Genomic DNA, 16,742 nt, shown 5'->3' on the forward strand with positions numbered 1-16,742 from the left:
ACATGTGTTTTTATGTTCAAATTCAATACTTATTTGGATAAATAATATAGAACTTTTTTGGTTTCTTGAAAAGGTAGTTCAAAGATAAAAAAACTATTCCCATTGACAAGACCAGCTTAATCTTCAAGTTAGATCAGCATTAGTGTCATACGTGTTTTTTAGTGCCACGGAACAAATAATTGTGTATTTGATTAATACTACACACAAGTTTTTGTTCCTTTAAAGTGTGGTACAAAGATTGAACTAAGTTTCTAAACAATTAGTGCCTAACCTGTAAGTTGTATCAGTGGTAACTATACGAAAGCCGTTTATATTCTTTTTAAAAAACTTATAAAACAATAAAGTTACGGTAGTGCTATGTCTACATCGTACACGAAACCTTTACACAATTTTGTAAGTAATATAGACACTTCTATTTTGGTGTAAAGATCGACTTAATGTTTATAATCAGATTCCTGCAATTACACTTGCGTATTACGAAAGGCAACCTGTACGTGATTTGCACTCAGAATATTTATGTATTTTGATAAATAATTTTATTTTGGTGCCAAAATCATAATTTCAAGATACCAAACATTCATCTTTGTGAGGAATCTTGTCTGCTACATTTTCTGGCCACATTGTGTGATTAGATTTTATATCTGGAGCATTACGATATTAACTTCGTGTTTTACCCAAAAATGTAGTTTAAGTGACACAGTGCAATAACATATTATCAAAATACATAATTTTTATTATGTTCCGTTGTGATGAAATGGAAAACTGTAACATCAGTGGATAACTACGTTCAGGCACCAGATCTAAAGTAATGAAATGCATTGTTAGCCAGCCAATAATATCAAATATATTTTTATAGAGTGGAACTTGATGTACTGTATTATCCCAATACTGTATTATCCCAACTAAAATAGTGCTTAGTAAGGTGAAGCATTACTGAAAAAGTCTGAAAACAACAGTAACATAGCTTCAAGTAGGCCTAATGTAGGGAAGCAGCATATTCACGCCTTATAAAATTCACATCAGTCTTTCCATTGTGTGCCAGCCTAGTCTGCTGTAACTAGCTCTGACGTCATAAATGTTGCGCAATACTTTAAAAATCAAGTAAATAACCTGAAACGGTTCTAGCATGTCAGGAGTAATACTAAATCAGTATGTGTTGAATATCAGTTCAATAACTTTAACCATTTTCGAAATTTGGATGTTTTTCTGTAAAAATCATTGGCGCAACAGAATAGAGCTAGAAACTTAAAAATTTATATTTAGATCCCTTTTGCAAAATAATTTAGTAGAAACAGTATTCTGGATCTCAAAATTAAAATTTTAGTTGAAATTCATGATTTTCTGGTTTTTGTCTTAAAAATTAAGGAAGCAAGATAGATTAAGTAGGCGAATAAATAAAGCTGGTATGTTTAAGTAGAAGGGAGATCCGCTATAATCATAAAGATGTGAGAAGTTTCAACTGAATAACTATAAAACTATAGCGATAGCGTATCTCCAAAAGGCAAGTTCAGAGCTCGTCTACTGCGTGTAGTGTAATTAAATTAATTCTGTCGCCCAAAATATTTGACTTAGCCACGTCAGACTTTTATTATGATTACTTACCTGTGTGCTGATTGCACATTTAAATTGAGAGCTTCATCGGCCATCAGCAAAGGAAGCAATGATTTGTTTGATAACTTAAAGTGGTGCATTACTAGCCCAGCGGCTAGTCAGGAGAGCGGATTTGATCAGGCTTTCCCTTAGCCGTCCGCACCGCGGCTTTATATATAAGAACGCTGCGCGAGAAAAAAAGCCCCCAGTTTTCTCCAGACGCTGATTACCGCACCACCTGTGCTGGGAGTCGCGTCGCGTCGGTATCATTCCTATAAACAGCCTCGGATGCCGTAATAAGTTACTCGGGATACGCGTAACCATGAAATCGTTTTTGAGTGAAGTGTTAATTCTGGGATGACTCTATCTTCAGTTTGTGTATGTCGTATTTTCACGTGCCGCCGCGGGACAGACATTCTACCATTATTTAGCGTGGCGTTTGATGAACATTATCATCAAATTATGGCGAGCATTCACTTAAACATTTAATTTGAACAGTTATAGTTGCATCAGCGCATTAGACTCTGAACTGCTCTGGTAGTTGGATTGTGTGGAATCGTTTTGGTCTGTGACTTTCAGAATATAGTGAATATTTTAGAGAGAATCGTGTTTGATTATGAATCCCAGACAATCTCCTAATTCCTCAGAGTTATAAGCTGTAGCTATAAATGTATTTCTCAGATTAAGTGGGCACTAGGAATTCTAATTACAGGCTTCACGTTTTGCTACTCACTTTCTGGTTGCCAGTATTGTACTTAGAGAGCCAGTGTTGAGAACGGCAAACAGAATAAATAGATAATAACAACATATATAACATTTATTCCACCTGCCGCCCCACATATGGTGCATCAGCTGGGAAAAACAAAACATTTTTACTAACAATTATTCCACCCGCCGCCCCACACTAAGATTTAGTGCCACTATCTTGACATAGTTTTCTGAAAATGACAGGAAATGTAGACTTGAGACTAGCTTTGTGGCACATGATGTGAGAATATACCGCCCTATTTTAGGCATCAAATCAGGCAGGTATTTTAGACGTAGAAATAACATTTTGACATTTGATATTAATACTTATATATTTTTTGTGTGGAAATTCCTTTAAATCAGACCATTTACATTTTTTAAAAAATAACTGAAGACATTTGGATACTTTTCCAGATGGCGCAAAATCCAAATTATTAGTTCCTTTTGAACAGAACGACTGTAATGTGGTATCAGAAGGATTACAAAGAACAACAAGATACTTCCACCATCTTCAGTTATTTTAAATTTCCTGTAACAACCATTTGGTATTTCTTAAACATTTACTGACACGGCTACCCTGTAATTTTTAAAATTCCCAACAATGCCAACTCGGAATACGGTGACTGCAGGACGCCTGCCGATTTTGATTTTTGAAATTCTCACTATCGCCATCTTGATTTATTTGCCTAGTGTAGTAACAAGTAGCGATGAGTCCTTATAGCCATTTGCCTAGTGTAGTAACAAGTAGCGGTGAGTCCTTATAGCCTTTCTACTTAGATGACTCTTCTAGGGCTATTCATTCTTGGTATTTTAACAGGTCGTCTCTCTTCTATACACCTTGTCTCTCTCTGGTAGTGTGTGGGTCTGTATTTTGAAAACATTCACTTTGGATGGTAAATTTCCTCAAAAAGATTCAATAGTACATTATTGCTTATAAACAGAAATATGCAGAAATTGGTCTCTTGTTAAGTTGGTTTCTTGTCCTTAGCCATAAATAGCTTCATAATATCTGCAGCAAATATAGCTGAACTAAAAAAAGTGATTTACTATAATGTGCCAGTCACGTAATTATGGTTTGTAATCTATCTATACCACTACAAACTGTATAACAACTAGGTATTTCACTTCTCTGTTTGACTGTATTACTTCCATGGCCAGTGAAGCTCTATGTAAAGTGTTATTGGCTACTTAGGAATACTTGTGAAATTTTAATGATAATCCATATACTGGGAACAGTCTGTCGATGTTTTTAAATGCTCATTAACCGACTTTTCAGTAAGAGGAGTGCTACTAAACTTAATTACTCCACCTATATATTCTACCGAAAGGATAATGGAAATAAATTATTAAATAATAAAGATATAACACAGACTCCTGTATTATACTACGTCTCGTTTCTTAAAATTTCGACTACAAATTAGTATGTGTGCGATATTGAACTAATACATACTGCTTTCTGTGTAACAGGCAAGAAAAGTGAGAACCTGCAGTATCGTCTGCTCCCTAATATTTTGACTTGAGTGTAGTGACACTACAGTCCACACAACGAAAAGCTTTATATGAGTCGCCAAATACCCACAGATAATCACATATAATTTATTTATTAAAGCATATCATAATTTATTCAATTAACAGGTAGTTTTCCTGTACTAAGTAATTAGAAATTCCTTTTAATGATCACGAAAAAATTTGAAAATCCTGGAAATAATTAGATTGACCATTAATTCATGTCGCAAATTATGTCACTTGGTGCATTGCATGAATGGCAATGGACTTAAATAAAGCTAAGGCATAGGTAAATATTAGATTATTACCACATCACATTATTAAGAAGTTACAAACTTCAGTAATGCCCCAAAGTCTTAAATGAGAAACCGGGAATATGTACCTGGAGAGATGCATATTGTTACTACTACTGCTACTACTACTACTACTACTACTACAAACATCAAAAAAAGGTTTTCATCACCTCGGTTCCGGGAGTTTCGGAACCAGTATAGAAAACTGGAACAGAAATCAACATAAACATCATTCCCGGAACTTATATTGCTCATGAAAACTACACATTGCATGTTGTAACACCATACAGCGAGACCTTCAGAGTTGGTGGTCCAGACTGCTGAACACACCGGTACCTCTAATACCCAGTAGCACGTCGTCTTGCATTGATGCATGCCTGTATTCATCTTGACATACTATACACAGGTTTATCAAGCCACGGTTGGTCCAGATTGTCCCACACCTTCAGTTATTTTAAATTTCCTGTAACAACCATTTGGTATTTCTTAAACATTTACTGACACGGCTACCCTGTAATTTTTAAAATTCCCAACAATGCCAACTCGGAATACGATGACTGCAGGACGCCTGCCGATTTTGATATTTGAAACTCTCACTATCGTCATCTTTATTTATTTGCCTAGTGTAGTAACAAGTAGCGGTGAGTCCTTATAGCCACCTCAATGGCGAATCGGCGTGGATCCCTCAGAGTGGTTGGTGGGTCATGTCGTCCATAAACAGCCATTTACGTCTATTCCAGGCATGTCCGATAGGGTTCATGTCTGGAGAACATGCTGACCAATCTAGTTGTGCGATGTCGTTTTCCTGAAGGAAGTCATTCACGAGATGTGCACGATGGGCGCGTGAATTGTCGTCTATGAAGACGAATGCCTCGCCAATATGCTGACGATATGGTTGCACTGTCGGTCGGAGGATGGCATTCATGTATCGTACAGCCGTTACGGCGCCTTCCATGTCCACCAGCGTCGTACGTCGGCCCCACATAATGCCACCCCCAAACATCTGGGAGCCTCCACCTTGCTGCACTTGCTGGACAGTGTGTCTAAGGCGTTCAGCTTGATCGGGTTACCTCCAAACACGTCTCCGACGATTGTCAGGTTGAAGGCATATGCGACACTCATCGGTGAAGGGTACGTGATACCAATTTTGAACGGTCCTTTCGACATGTTGTTGGGCGCATCTGCACCGCGCTGCACGGTTACAAAGATGGACCTCGCCATGGACTTTGGGAGTGAAGTTGCGGATCATGCAGCCTATTGCGCGCAATGTAAGTGGTAACACGACTTTCTGTGGCTGCATGAAAACCATTATTCAACACGGTGGCGTTGCTGTCAGCTGCTGCGAGCCATAATCCGTAGGTAACGGGCATCCACTGCAGTAGTAGCACTTGCGCGGCCTGAGCGAGGCATGTCATCGACAGTTCCTGTCTCTCTGTATATCCTCCATATCCGAAAAACATCGCTTTGGTTCACACCGAGACGCCTGGACACTTCCCTTGTTGAGAGTCCTTTCTGGCCCAAAGTAACAAAGCGGACGCGGTCAAACCGCGGTATTGACCGTCTAGGCATGGTTGAACAACAGACAACACGAGCCGTGTATGTCCTTCCTGGTGGAACGACTGTAACTGACCGACTGTCGGACCCCCTCTGCCTAATAGGCGCTGCTCATGCATGGTTGTTTACATCTTTGCATGGGTTTAGTGACACCTCTGAACAGTCAAAAGGACTGTGTCTGTGATACAGTATCAACGGTCAACGTCTATCTTCAGGAGTTCTGGGAACCGGCATCATGCAAAACTTCTTTTGACGTGTGTATTAACTTACGGAAATATCTTTTTCTGTAGCATAATATACAAAATTATGATCATTTATGGAAATCAGTGTTTTCATACGTATTTTTATCTCTTCTTGAAGTATTTGACATCTCCTCCGTTTTCAATTCCTGACCTACATGAATGTATGCTAAGTTATATTTGCTCAGAAACAGAACCCTGATTTCAGTGGTCAAATATCATTGCGAGATACAATTCCTATCTACATGATCTGCAGGCTGCAGATTATCTGATTAAGTTAGAATATTATTAAATTTGTTTTTCAAGTACACTCCCATTAGTGGCAGTGTCCCTCTTAGAGATTCTGGTATGAACGTGGAAAATTTTCATTTTTATTTCCACTTCCTACTATGATATGTATACGCCGTTACTTGATAAGCGCCAGCAGCCCATAGCACAGACAGAAAATCAATGTTCCGGCTGCTGACTCAGTTCACAAAGTCTCAAAATAATTAGAAACAGCTCAGCATCCGTGGGGCTCACTGCTGAAGCCATCTTTAAATGTTCACTGTCTGTATTGTAGGACTGATCACTATTATTACTGCATCCGTCCCCACCCACTCTCAACATGATCCTCCACAAAATTCTTGCACAATAAACTTAGTTCTTCTACCACATGAACTTTGTTAGAAGAAGTTCATAATTTTGAGTTTTTTACATAATTCGGCTCGCAAAAATTTCTCTGAAGCAACTCGTTTCCTATTGAAAAGCTGTTGAGCATTAGCCAGACCTGTATCTACTTGAGACTCCTATACATCTACTTGAGACAACAGACTCAAATTATAACTTTCGCTGCTACCAAAACTATCAGATACGATTCTCCTCTGTGGTCCCGGTTGCCTTCTAATATTTTCCACGGCTCCTTAACATCGATCTATACTTCTCCAATGTACAGAAATTCCCCCTTTCACTGTATAGTTCATTGTTAAGGATTTATTTTTTTCTCCTGTGGTGCTGTTGTCCTGTCTCGTGCACGAACTCTAAAACAGCTTTGTTCTTTCTGACTTACGCCACTAAAACCAAGGCAGCCATGGTTGTGCCAGATGGTTTCCATACACCTCGTAACGTCCACATCTCGTCTCTCAAGTCTTCCCCACAGAGAGATCCCACACCCTTTTCCATACAACATCTTGTCCAACAATTCCCACATATCATTCCCCGTAATTAGTCACCAGGAACCTGCATGATATGATATTCAAAGTCAAGGGTACGCACATCACATCACCACCATTGTCGCATAAGGATCACTTGTAATACTTTAATTAAATTGTTATATTGAAATGGTAAATTATGTAATACAATAATCGATACTGGCCCATAACTGTTGTTGTTGTTGTCTTCAGTCCAGAGACTGGATTGATGCAGCTCACCGTGCCACCCTCAGAATTTGAAAGTGAGTATTCCAGTCAACATTGTCAAAAGCTTTCTCTAAGTCTAAAAATGCTAGAAACGTAGGTTTACCTCTCTTTAACCTATCTTCTAAGATAAGGCGTTCTGCCAGTAATGCCTTGCGTGTTCTGTTATTTCTATAGAATCCAGACTAATCTTTCCCGTGGTCGGCACCTAACAGTTTCTCAATCGTCAGTAAAGAATTCGTGTTTGTATTTTGTAGACGTGACTTATTAAATTGATGGTTCGGTAATTTTCACATCTGTCAACACCTGCTTTATTTGGAACTGGAATTATTATATTCTTGTTGAAGTCTGAAGGTATTTCACCTGCCTCATGTATCTTGCTCACAAGATGGAAAAGTTTTGTCATGGCTGGCTCTCCCATGGGTATCAGTAACACTACTGGAATGTTGTCTACCCCCGGGGCATTGGTTCAGCTTAGGCCTTTCAGTGGTCTGTCAGACTCTTCAAGCAATATCAAATCTCCCACTTCATCTTCATCTACGACCTCTTCCATTTCCATAATACTGCCCTCCAGTACATCGCCCTTGTATAGAACCTCTATATACTCCTTCCTCCTTTCTGCTTTCCCTTCTTTGCTTAGAACTGGTTTACCATCTAAACTCTTGATATTCATAAAAGTGGTTCTCTGTTCTCCAGAGAGGTCTATTTAATTTTCCTGTAGTCATTATCTATCTTACCCCTAGTGATATATGCCTCTACATCCTTATATTTGTCCTCTAGCCATCCCTGATCAGCCATTTTGCACATCCTGTCGATCTCATTTTTGAGACATTTGTACTCCTTTTTGCCTGTTTCATGTACTGCATTTTTATATTTTCCCCTTCCATCAATTAAATTCAATATCTCTTCTGTTACCCAAGAATTCTACTACCCTCGTCTTTTTACCTACTTGAGCCTCTGCTGCCTTCATTATTTCATCTCTCAAAGCTACCCATTCTTCTTCTACTTAATTTCTTTCCTCCGTATTTGTCAATCGTTCCCTAATGCTCTCCCTGAAACACTCTACAAATTCTGGTTCTTTCAATTTATCCAGGTCCCATCTCCCTAAATTCCCACATTTTTGCAGTTTTTTCAGTTTTAATCTACAGTACGTAACAAACAGATTTTGGTCAGAGTCTACATCTGCCCCTCGAAATGTCTTACAATTTAAAACCTGGTTCCTAAATCTCTGTCTTACCATTATATAATCTATCTGAAACCTTCCAGTATCTCCAGGCCTCTTCCACGTGTATAACCGTCTTTCATGATTCTTAAACCGAGTGTTAGCTATGATTAAGTTAAGCTCTTGCAAAATTCTACCAGGCGGCTTCCTGTTTCACTCTTCACGCCCATTCCATATTCACCTACTACCTTTCCTTCTCTTCCTTTTTCTACAATCGAATTACAGTCCCCAATGACTATTAAATTTTCGACTCTCTTCAGTATCTGAATAATTTCTTTTATCCTTATATTTCTTCAATCTTTTCGACGCCTGCGGAGCTAGTTCACATATAAACTTGTACTACTGTGGTAGGTGTGGGCTTCGTTTCTATCTTGGTTACAATGATCACTATGCTGTTCGTAGTTGCTTATCCGCGTTCCTATTTATTATTCATTACTAAACCTACTCCTGCATTACTCCTATTTGATTTTTTACTTATAACCCTTTATTCACCTGACTAGAAGTCTTGTTCCTCCTGCCAACGAACTTCACTAATTCCCTCTTATCTTACTTAAACCTAATCGTTTCCCATTTAAAATTTTCTAACCTACCTGCCCGATTAAGGGATCTGACATACCACGTTCCGATCCGTAGAACAGCAGTTTTGTTTCTCCTGATAACGACGCCCTCATGAGTAGTCCGCACCCTGATATCTGAATGGGGCCCTATTTTACCTCCGTAATATTTAACCCAAGAGGACGTCATCGTCATTTAACCGTACAGTAAAGCTGCATGCCCTCGGGAAAAATTAAGGCTGTAGTTTCCCCTTGGTTTCAGCCGTTCGCAGTACCAGCACATCATGGCCGTTTTGGTTGATGTTACAAGGCCAGATCAGTCGGTCATCCAGACTGTTGCCGCTGCAACTACTGAAAAGGCTGCTGCCCCTCTTCAGGAACCACACGTTTGTCTAGCCTCTTAACAGATACCCCTCCGTTGTGGTTGCACCTACGTTACGGCTATCCGTATCGCTGAGGCAAGCAAGCCTCCCCACCAGCGGAGAGGGTAGATAACTATTAAGTAAAAATAGTGTAAGTACAGTTATTAATTTATAGGAAAAGTAAAAGGCAGTCATCTTTGGAAAGCGAAATGTTTGACGATAGGAATTTCAAGCGATATTTAAAAAGAGGACTCTACCTGACAAGATGCTGATATACCGATCTGCTTAACTAAAGCTACTGGTACCTAGGGAAAATGGCTTAATTTGCACTCGTGAAAACACAGCATGTACTCATGAACAACTTATTACATCGATAAAAATAACGGATTACCATTTATCTTTGAAACTCACCCGAATTAAGGTGTAAATAGTGTTGCAGGCAGCTTTCTCAATTATTGTCACGTTTTGGACCTTATCGGTTTGCAAGTTGAAGCTGACAATTTTAGGGGGACACACCGCTTTCGGGTTCTTGACTATGTCCAAAACGCCACTGTCCATGGCGTAGAGCGTATCTTCATCTGCCGAAGTTTTCTGAAACAAAATCGTCTATATTAGAGGATTTACCCATTTGCATTCCCCCTGCCTCTCGACGCTAGAATGACTCCTCTTTTGTCTCTATCACACGACTTCACAACATATTGCTGTCTCTGCTCGTTTTGATGCAATGAGTGATTTCTTCCTAAGACATCACATAAAATTATGCCGTAATACCACAGAGAGTGCAATATTGCAGAATAAGTTACTTAAAATTATTTTTATGTTTCCAGCACGAGACATTATGCAAACAACAGAAGAGAACCACTTGTTTCTTCTACGAAAGATATTAATTGTAAATTAGTAGGTAATTCATATACAGGGTATTCGAGAAATGTTGCGATAAACTTAAAGCAGTTGTAGTCGGTGTCTTGAGGCACAGATGGAAGATAGTAACCCATGTCTGGAAACGTCATACAACGATACTATGCGGCGTCGCAGTTACAGTTGCTGGTGTCTGCCAGAAGGCCACCCCTTCGGCAGCAAATGTGATTTTGTATGCTGACGGAACTTTGGCAAACGTCTCGCAGTGTCGTTTGTTATTCAGTGATCGCCACTGATTGACACGATCGACAATGGACAAGATGGAGCCATCTGCAGTGCAGACAGGCCTAGTCTCCTATTATTGTGTTGCCCTGCTGCCTTGGTGAATGACGGTTCTGGAAACGGGTTTCCAGCTGCAGTTCATTTTTGTCTTTTGTATATGGAGAAACTGTTGAGATTTTCCAGATGGTTCCACGTGATCGTGGCAATAAGTCGCGATCACTGAATAACAAACAACATTGCGAGACGAAGCGCCCATGGTCCGTTAGCATACAAATTCACGTTGGCTGCCAGAGGGATGGCCTAATGGCAGGTGCCGGCGCCTGTAAGTTCTAAGCTGCGTAACGCCGTTGGACAACATGTCCACAATCTGGTTCCTGTCCTCGCGTTGTTCCTCAAGGTAACTTCTACAACTTCTAAAACTCTTTCTCAGTATTTCTGGCATACACTGTAGGTAAAGAATAGGGATGGACCCAGAGTGTAAGGCTACTGGACACATTTCGTGATACCTCCGCAGTCACTAAATTTTCTCTCTGTTCCACTGAATTATTTTACCACCCCCTCTCACATCCATATCGATAAACTTTATTCAAATTAGCTGTTAGTAACACCATTAATTCGACAGTCAGGTGGCTTGGCTACAGCACTGCGAATGTTAGGCAGTTGGGAACGCTAGCGCCCGCGTCTCACCGTGGTAGTGAAGACGGACACCAGCTGCGTGTTACAGTCTGTGATGGTGTCCTCTGTTGTGCGATGCACGTCCAGGCTGGGATACGGCTTCAGCGACGAGCTGCCTGGATCGTGGAATCGGTAAGTGCTGAGAGAGACCGGGATGCCCCGCGCCACCTGTGGCGTCGCCACAAATATGCGGTTGCGAGCTGCTGTGTCCACTGCAGTCAGTAGAGGAGATGTTGTTAGTACCATCCGTTTGACGAGTCAACAGAGGGCTCGTTTTATAGTTAAAGAAAAACCAATGAGCTGCAATCTACTGCATGTCCCATGCATGACACACACTCACTGTACCAACTGGTATCTCAGTCTCTTCGTGTTATTAACATTACCATATAGACCTGTCATAGATGTGTCATATGGACACATGTGAGGTTTTTAGCTTTTCTCTATTAGCTTTACCTCACTTGCAAGATGGGAACCCTACTAATGGTCGTTGTGATGCTTTGAAGAGAATCCATGAAGACATTAAAAAGCTGCAAACATACATGTACGCTATAACCTCGAGATAGTTTGTAGAAGACTTTGGAAGAAAAGTGTTTCTACTGCCATGGGCTGATAATAAATTTTGCGACTGATGTTGAAAATGATCCTCTTTACTCCTTTCTGAAATAAAAGCCGCAAAAATAACGTAATAAATATGAATAAATTGCTACAATCAAGTCAAAATTTTGAAGGGCCAGCTCAGTGGCTGTGAAGACACGCAAACTGTTGGAAAATTATAGCTACACTCCTGGAAATTGAAATAAGAACACCGTGAATTCATTGTCCCAGGAAGGGGAAACTTTATTGACACATTCCTGGGGTCAGATACATCACATGATCACACTGACAGAACCACAGGCACATAGACACAGGCAACAGAGCATGCACAATGTCGGCACTAGTACAGTGTATATCCACCTTTCGCAGCAATGCAGGCTGCTATTCTCCCATGGAGACGATCGTAGAGATGCTGGATGTAGTCCTGTGGAACGGCTTGCCATGCCATTTCCACCTGGCGCCTCAGTTGGACCAGCGTTCGTGCTGGACGTGCAGACCGCGTGAGACGACGCTTCATCCAGTCCCAAACATGCTCAATGGGGGACAGATCCGGAGATCTTGCTGGCCAGGGTAGTTGACTTACACCTTCTAGAGCACGTTGGGTGGCACGGGATATGTGCGGACGTGCATTGTCCTGTTGGAACAGCAAGTTCCCTTGCCTGTCTAGGAATGGTAGAACGATGGGTTCGATGACGGTTTGGATGTACCGTGCACTTTTCAGTGTCCCCTCGACGATCACCAGTGGTGGACGGCCAGTGTAGGAGATCGCTCCCCACACCATGATGCCGGGTGTTGGCCCTGTGTGCCTCGGTCGTATGCAGTCCTGATTGTGGCGCTCACCTGCACGGCGCCAAACACGCATACGACCATCATTGGCACCAAGGCAGAAGCGACTCTCATCGCTGAAGACGACACGTCTCCATTCGTCCCTCCATTCACGCCTGTCGCGACACCACTGGAGGCGGGCTGCACGATGTTGGGGCGTGAGCGGAAGACGGCCTAACGGTGTGCGGGACCGTAGCCCAGCTTCATGGAGACGGTTGCGAATGGTCCTCGCCGATACCCCAGGAGCAACAGTGTCCCTAATTTGCTGGGAAGTGGCGGTGCGGTCCCATACGGCACTGCGTAGGATCCTACGGTCTTGGCGTGCATCCGTGCGTCGCTGCGGTCCGGTCCCAGGTAGACGGGCACGTGCACCTTCCGCCGACCACTGGCGACAACATCGATGTACTGTGGAGACCTCACGCCCCACGTGTTGAGCAATTCGGCGGTACGTCCACCCGGCCTCCCGCATGCCCACTATACGCCCTCGCTCAAAGTCCGTCAACTGCACATACGGTTCACGTCCACGCTGTCGCGGCATGCTACCAGTGTTAAAGACTGCGATGGAGCTCCGTATGCCACGGCAAACTGGCTGACACTGACGGCGGCGGTGCACAAATGCTGCGCAGCTAGCGCCATTCGACGGCCAACACCGCGGTTCCTGGTGTGTCCGCTGTGCCGTGCGTGTGATCATTGCTTGTACAGCCCTCTCGCAGTGTCCGGAGCAAGTATGGTGGGTCTGACACACCGGTGTCAATGTGTTCTTTTTTCCATTTCCAGGAGTGTAGTATTGTAATGTTGTGGCGCCGCGAGGGATTAGCCGATCGGTCTAAGGCGCTGCAGTCATGGACTGTGCGGCTGGTCCCGGCGGAGGTTCGAGTCCTCCCTCGGGCGTGAGTATGTATGCTTGTCCTTAGGATAATTTAGGTTAAGTAATGTAAAAGCCTAGGGACTGATGACCTTAGAAGTTAAGTCCCATAAGATTTCACATACATTTGAACTTTTTTTTTGAACATTTAATGTTGTGGCAACCCTACAACGCAGTGCAGTTGATGTGATATACCATAACAAAGCTGATGGACGGGGGCGCTGTAGTTAGCCTTGAAAATGGCGTCTGTAAATTACGAGTATTCCAAAAAGAGAGATATCATTGAGTTTCTTTCAGTAGAAAACTAGAGCATGGAGGATATTCATAGGCGCTTGCAGAATTCAGCGAAAGGAGGGTGACTCGTTTGCACCGCAACGAGGTCGCACAAAGGTGTCCCATCTTCCGTGTGCCCGCTGGCCGCACACATTTGTGACTCCTCCACACTGGAACCTGTGGACACTCTGATTCGAGGTGATCGACTGATCACAATCAAACACGTCGCTGGACGACTCGACGCCTCTGTTGGCAGTACTGAAACACTCGTCCATGAGTTGACCTACTCAAAGGTGTGTAATCGCTGGGTTCCTCGCCGCTTAAGAGGAGACCAAAAGAACCGCGAAGGACCAACCGTACGGAACTGCTTGCGCGTTACGAGTTTGATCGTGGCAAATTTTTATCGAAAATCTTTAGATTCCATGAAACAGGTTCATCACTTCGAACCGGAAATAAAACAGCAGTCGATTGAATGAGGCACCATATCTCTCTTCAGTCGGGAACCGCGCTGCTGCTGCGGTCGCAGGTTCGAATCCAGCCTCGGGCATGTGATGTCCTTAGATTATTTAGGTTTAAGTAGTTCTAAGTGTAGGCGACTGATCACCTCAGAAGTTAAGTCGCATAGTGCTCAGAGCCATCAGAGCCATTTGAACCATTTGAACCGAAATGTCTCTCCTCCAGAGAAAAAGTTCAAAGCCGCACTCTCAGCCGGTAAAGTCAAAGCGATGGTTATACGGGATTCTGAATGGGTTATTCTGTTTGATATCCTCCCTCGCGGTGCAACGATCAACTCTGAAGCGTGTTGTGCTACCCTTAGGAATTTGAAGAAACGATTTCAGTGTGTTGGTCGCCACAATAATGAGAATGAACGTCTCCATGACAACGAAAGACCTCACACAAGTCTGCACACCCTAGAGGCTCTCACGAACTTCCATTGGACAGTTTTCTCAATCCAACCTACAGCCCGGAGCTCGTACCTTCCTACTTCCATCTGTTTGGCCTAACGAAGGATGCACTCTGCGGCAAGCAGTACATGAACGATATGGTAGTTTACTGAAGCAACACGTTGGCTCTGACGTCCACCACTAGAGTGGTACCATATGCTCAAACAGGCTTTCCCTGTAAGGTGGCGTAAGGTCGTCTCACTGAATGGAGATTTTGTTCAAAAATAAATTTTTATAGCCAGTAGAGTGGGAAACAATGTGGTTTACTGAAATCCTAAAAAAATTATCCTGGTTTCAGATAAAAATTTGTTGCGTTACTTTTCGAACACCCCTCGAAATACTGAATGATCAGTAAACTGAATTTACTTTATTCAGGTTATGAGCTGTGGTGCAGCCGAAAGCAGTTGTACAAAGAAGTGTAACTTAGGTTATTTTACTTTTAAGGCTGGGTATATAGATAATAACTATTTCATAGCGCTCCTTTACAGGAATGACGATGTAGCAACTACAGTAAAAAATACGGACTACTTAGATTTGGAACTAACTTCTACAAACAACACCAGAATGTGACTGGTATTCCGTTGGCTCGAAATGTCTCTGAGCACTATGGGACTTAGCATCTGACGTCATCAGCCCCCTAAAACTTAAAACTACTTAAACCTAACTAACCTAAGGAAATCACATACATCCAAGCCCGAGGCAGGATTCGAACCTGCGACCGTAGCGGTGGCGCGGTTCCAGATTGAAGCGCCTAGAACCGTATTCCGTTGGATGATTGACTTTACATAAGTATGGTATCACGCTAACAGCTATTGTAACTCACCTGTTACATCGTACGGTAGCACAGATTTGGGATCGTAATTGCCGCTGTCTCGTAGATATTGCTCCACCGTTGCGTTGTCACCAAAGTCGAATTTCGCCTCCTTTAAGGCAATAACGGTCACTAGTTCAGGTTCTCCTAACCTGGAATTGTCCTTCAATTCGTCGCTGTTAACCGCTGTCTTCCTGATTTTTCGGTTCCGATGTGCACCTGCAATTGCTAGCGATAACAGCAGCAGCAGTGCAATGCCACAATCTTTGCGTGCCATTGTTTTCGGTTACACACCTGTGGATTGAGTACACGATTAATGTCAAAAAACGTGAGTAATTAACTTCTGTTACCAATGTAGTGGCTAACGTGCGAAATCACCATCAGTATGAAAATCGGTATTTCTATATTATGTTGTACGCTAGAGAAAGTATTAACAGTCACATGTCTTCTTGCATGAAAGGACACAGTCAACTGAGTATCCACAAGCCATTAAAAGGTGTACGGCCATGGCGTCTATAACGGAGGAGTGTTCCAAGCAGAGAACTGTCATTGATTCCGTTTTGGCGGAAAACCACAGTATCGAAAATGTCAACAGGACTTGCAGAATGTCCTCGGAGAACAGTCAGTGAACAAAAGCACGGTGAGTCGTTGGTCTTACAAACTTGTCCGATTTTCCGCATGCCGGCAGTCCGCGATAGCTGTGACTCCTGCTGTGTTGGAACTTGCGGCCACCGTCATTCGATCTGATCCATGCGTCACAAACACCTCGCTGCCCAACTGGACGTCTGTATTGTTGACACACTCGTCCACCAGTTGGGGTACTCAAAGGTGTGTGACCGCTGGGTTCCTAGCCACCTTACAGAAGACCATAAAGAGCGACTGAGGACCATTTGTGAGGAATTGCTTGCGCACCACGTGGCTGTTCATAACAATTTTCGTCGAACATCGTCACAGGCTAAGAAATATAGTTTTATCACTTCGGACCGGAAACAAAAGGGCAATCATGGAGTAGCGCCACACCATGTCACCTCCGAATTAAAAGTTCAAAGCTGCACCCCCAGCTAGTAATATTATGGCGGGAGTCTTCTGAGACTCTGAACGCATTATTCTGTGTGATATTCTCCCGCACGGTGCAACGATCAACTCAGAAGTTT

The 16,742-nt window shown here is 42.5% G+C and overlaps 1 protein-coding gene across 1 annotated transcript in view; it reads right to left on the reverse strand.

The window, feature by feature from the left end:
- The window catches only part of LOC126251667 (protein yellow-like), a 36,543-nt gene that overhangs the window by 13,125 nt on the left and 6,676 nt on the right, over nt 1-16,742 (reverse strand). The window contains exons 2-4 of the mRNA XM_049952238.1: nt 15,601-15,882; nt 11,289-11,488; nt 9,873-10,052 (exon numbers count right to left, since the gene is read on the reverse strand). Of these exons, the coding sequence (XP_049808195.1) occupies nt 9,873-10,052; nt 11,289-11,488; nt 15,601-15,865 (645 nt within the window). The 5' untranslated portion in view covers nt 15,866-15,882. The remainder of the gene's footprint in view (nt 1-9,872; nt 10,053-11,288; nt 11,489-15,600; nt 15,883-16,742) is intronic.

This window comes from Schistocerca nitens, chromosome 4 (assembly GCF_023898315.1).
Source record: "Schistocerca nitens isolate TAMUIC-IGC-003100 chromosome 4, iqSchNite1.1, whole genome shotgun sequence".
Taxonomy (NCBI): Eukaryota; Metazoa; Arthropoda; class Insecta; order Orthoptera; family Acrididae; genus Schistocerca; species Schistocerca nitens.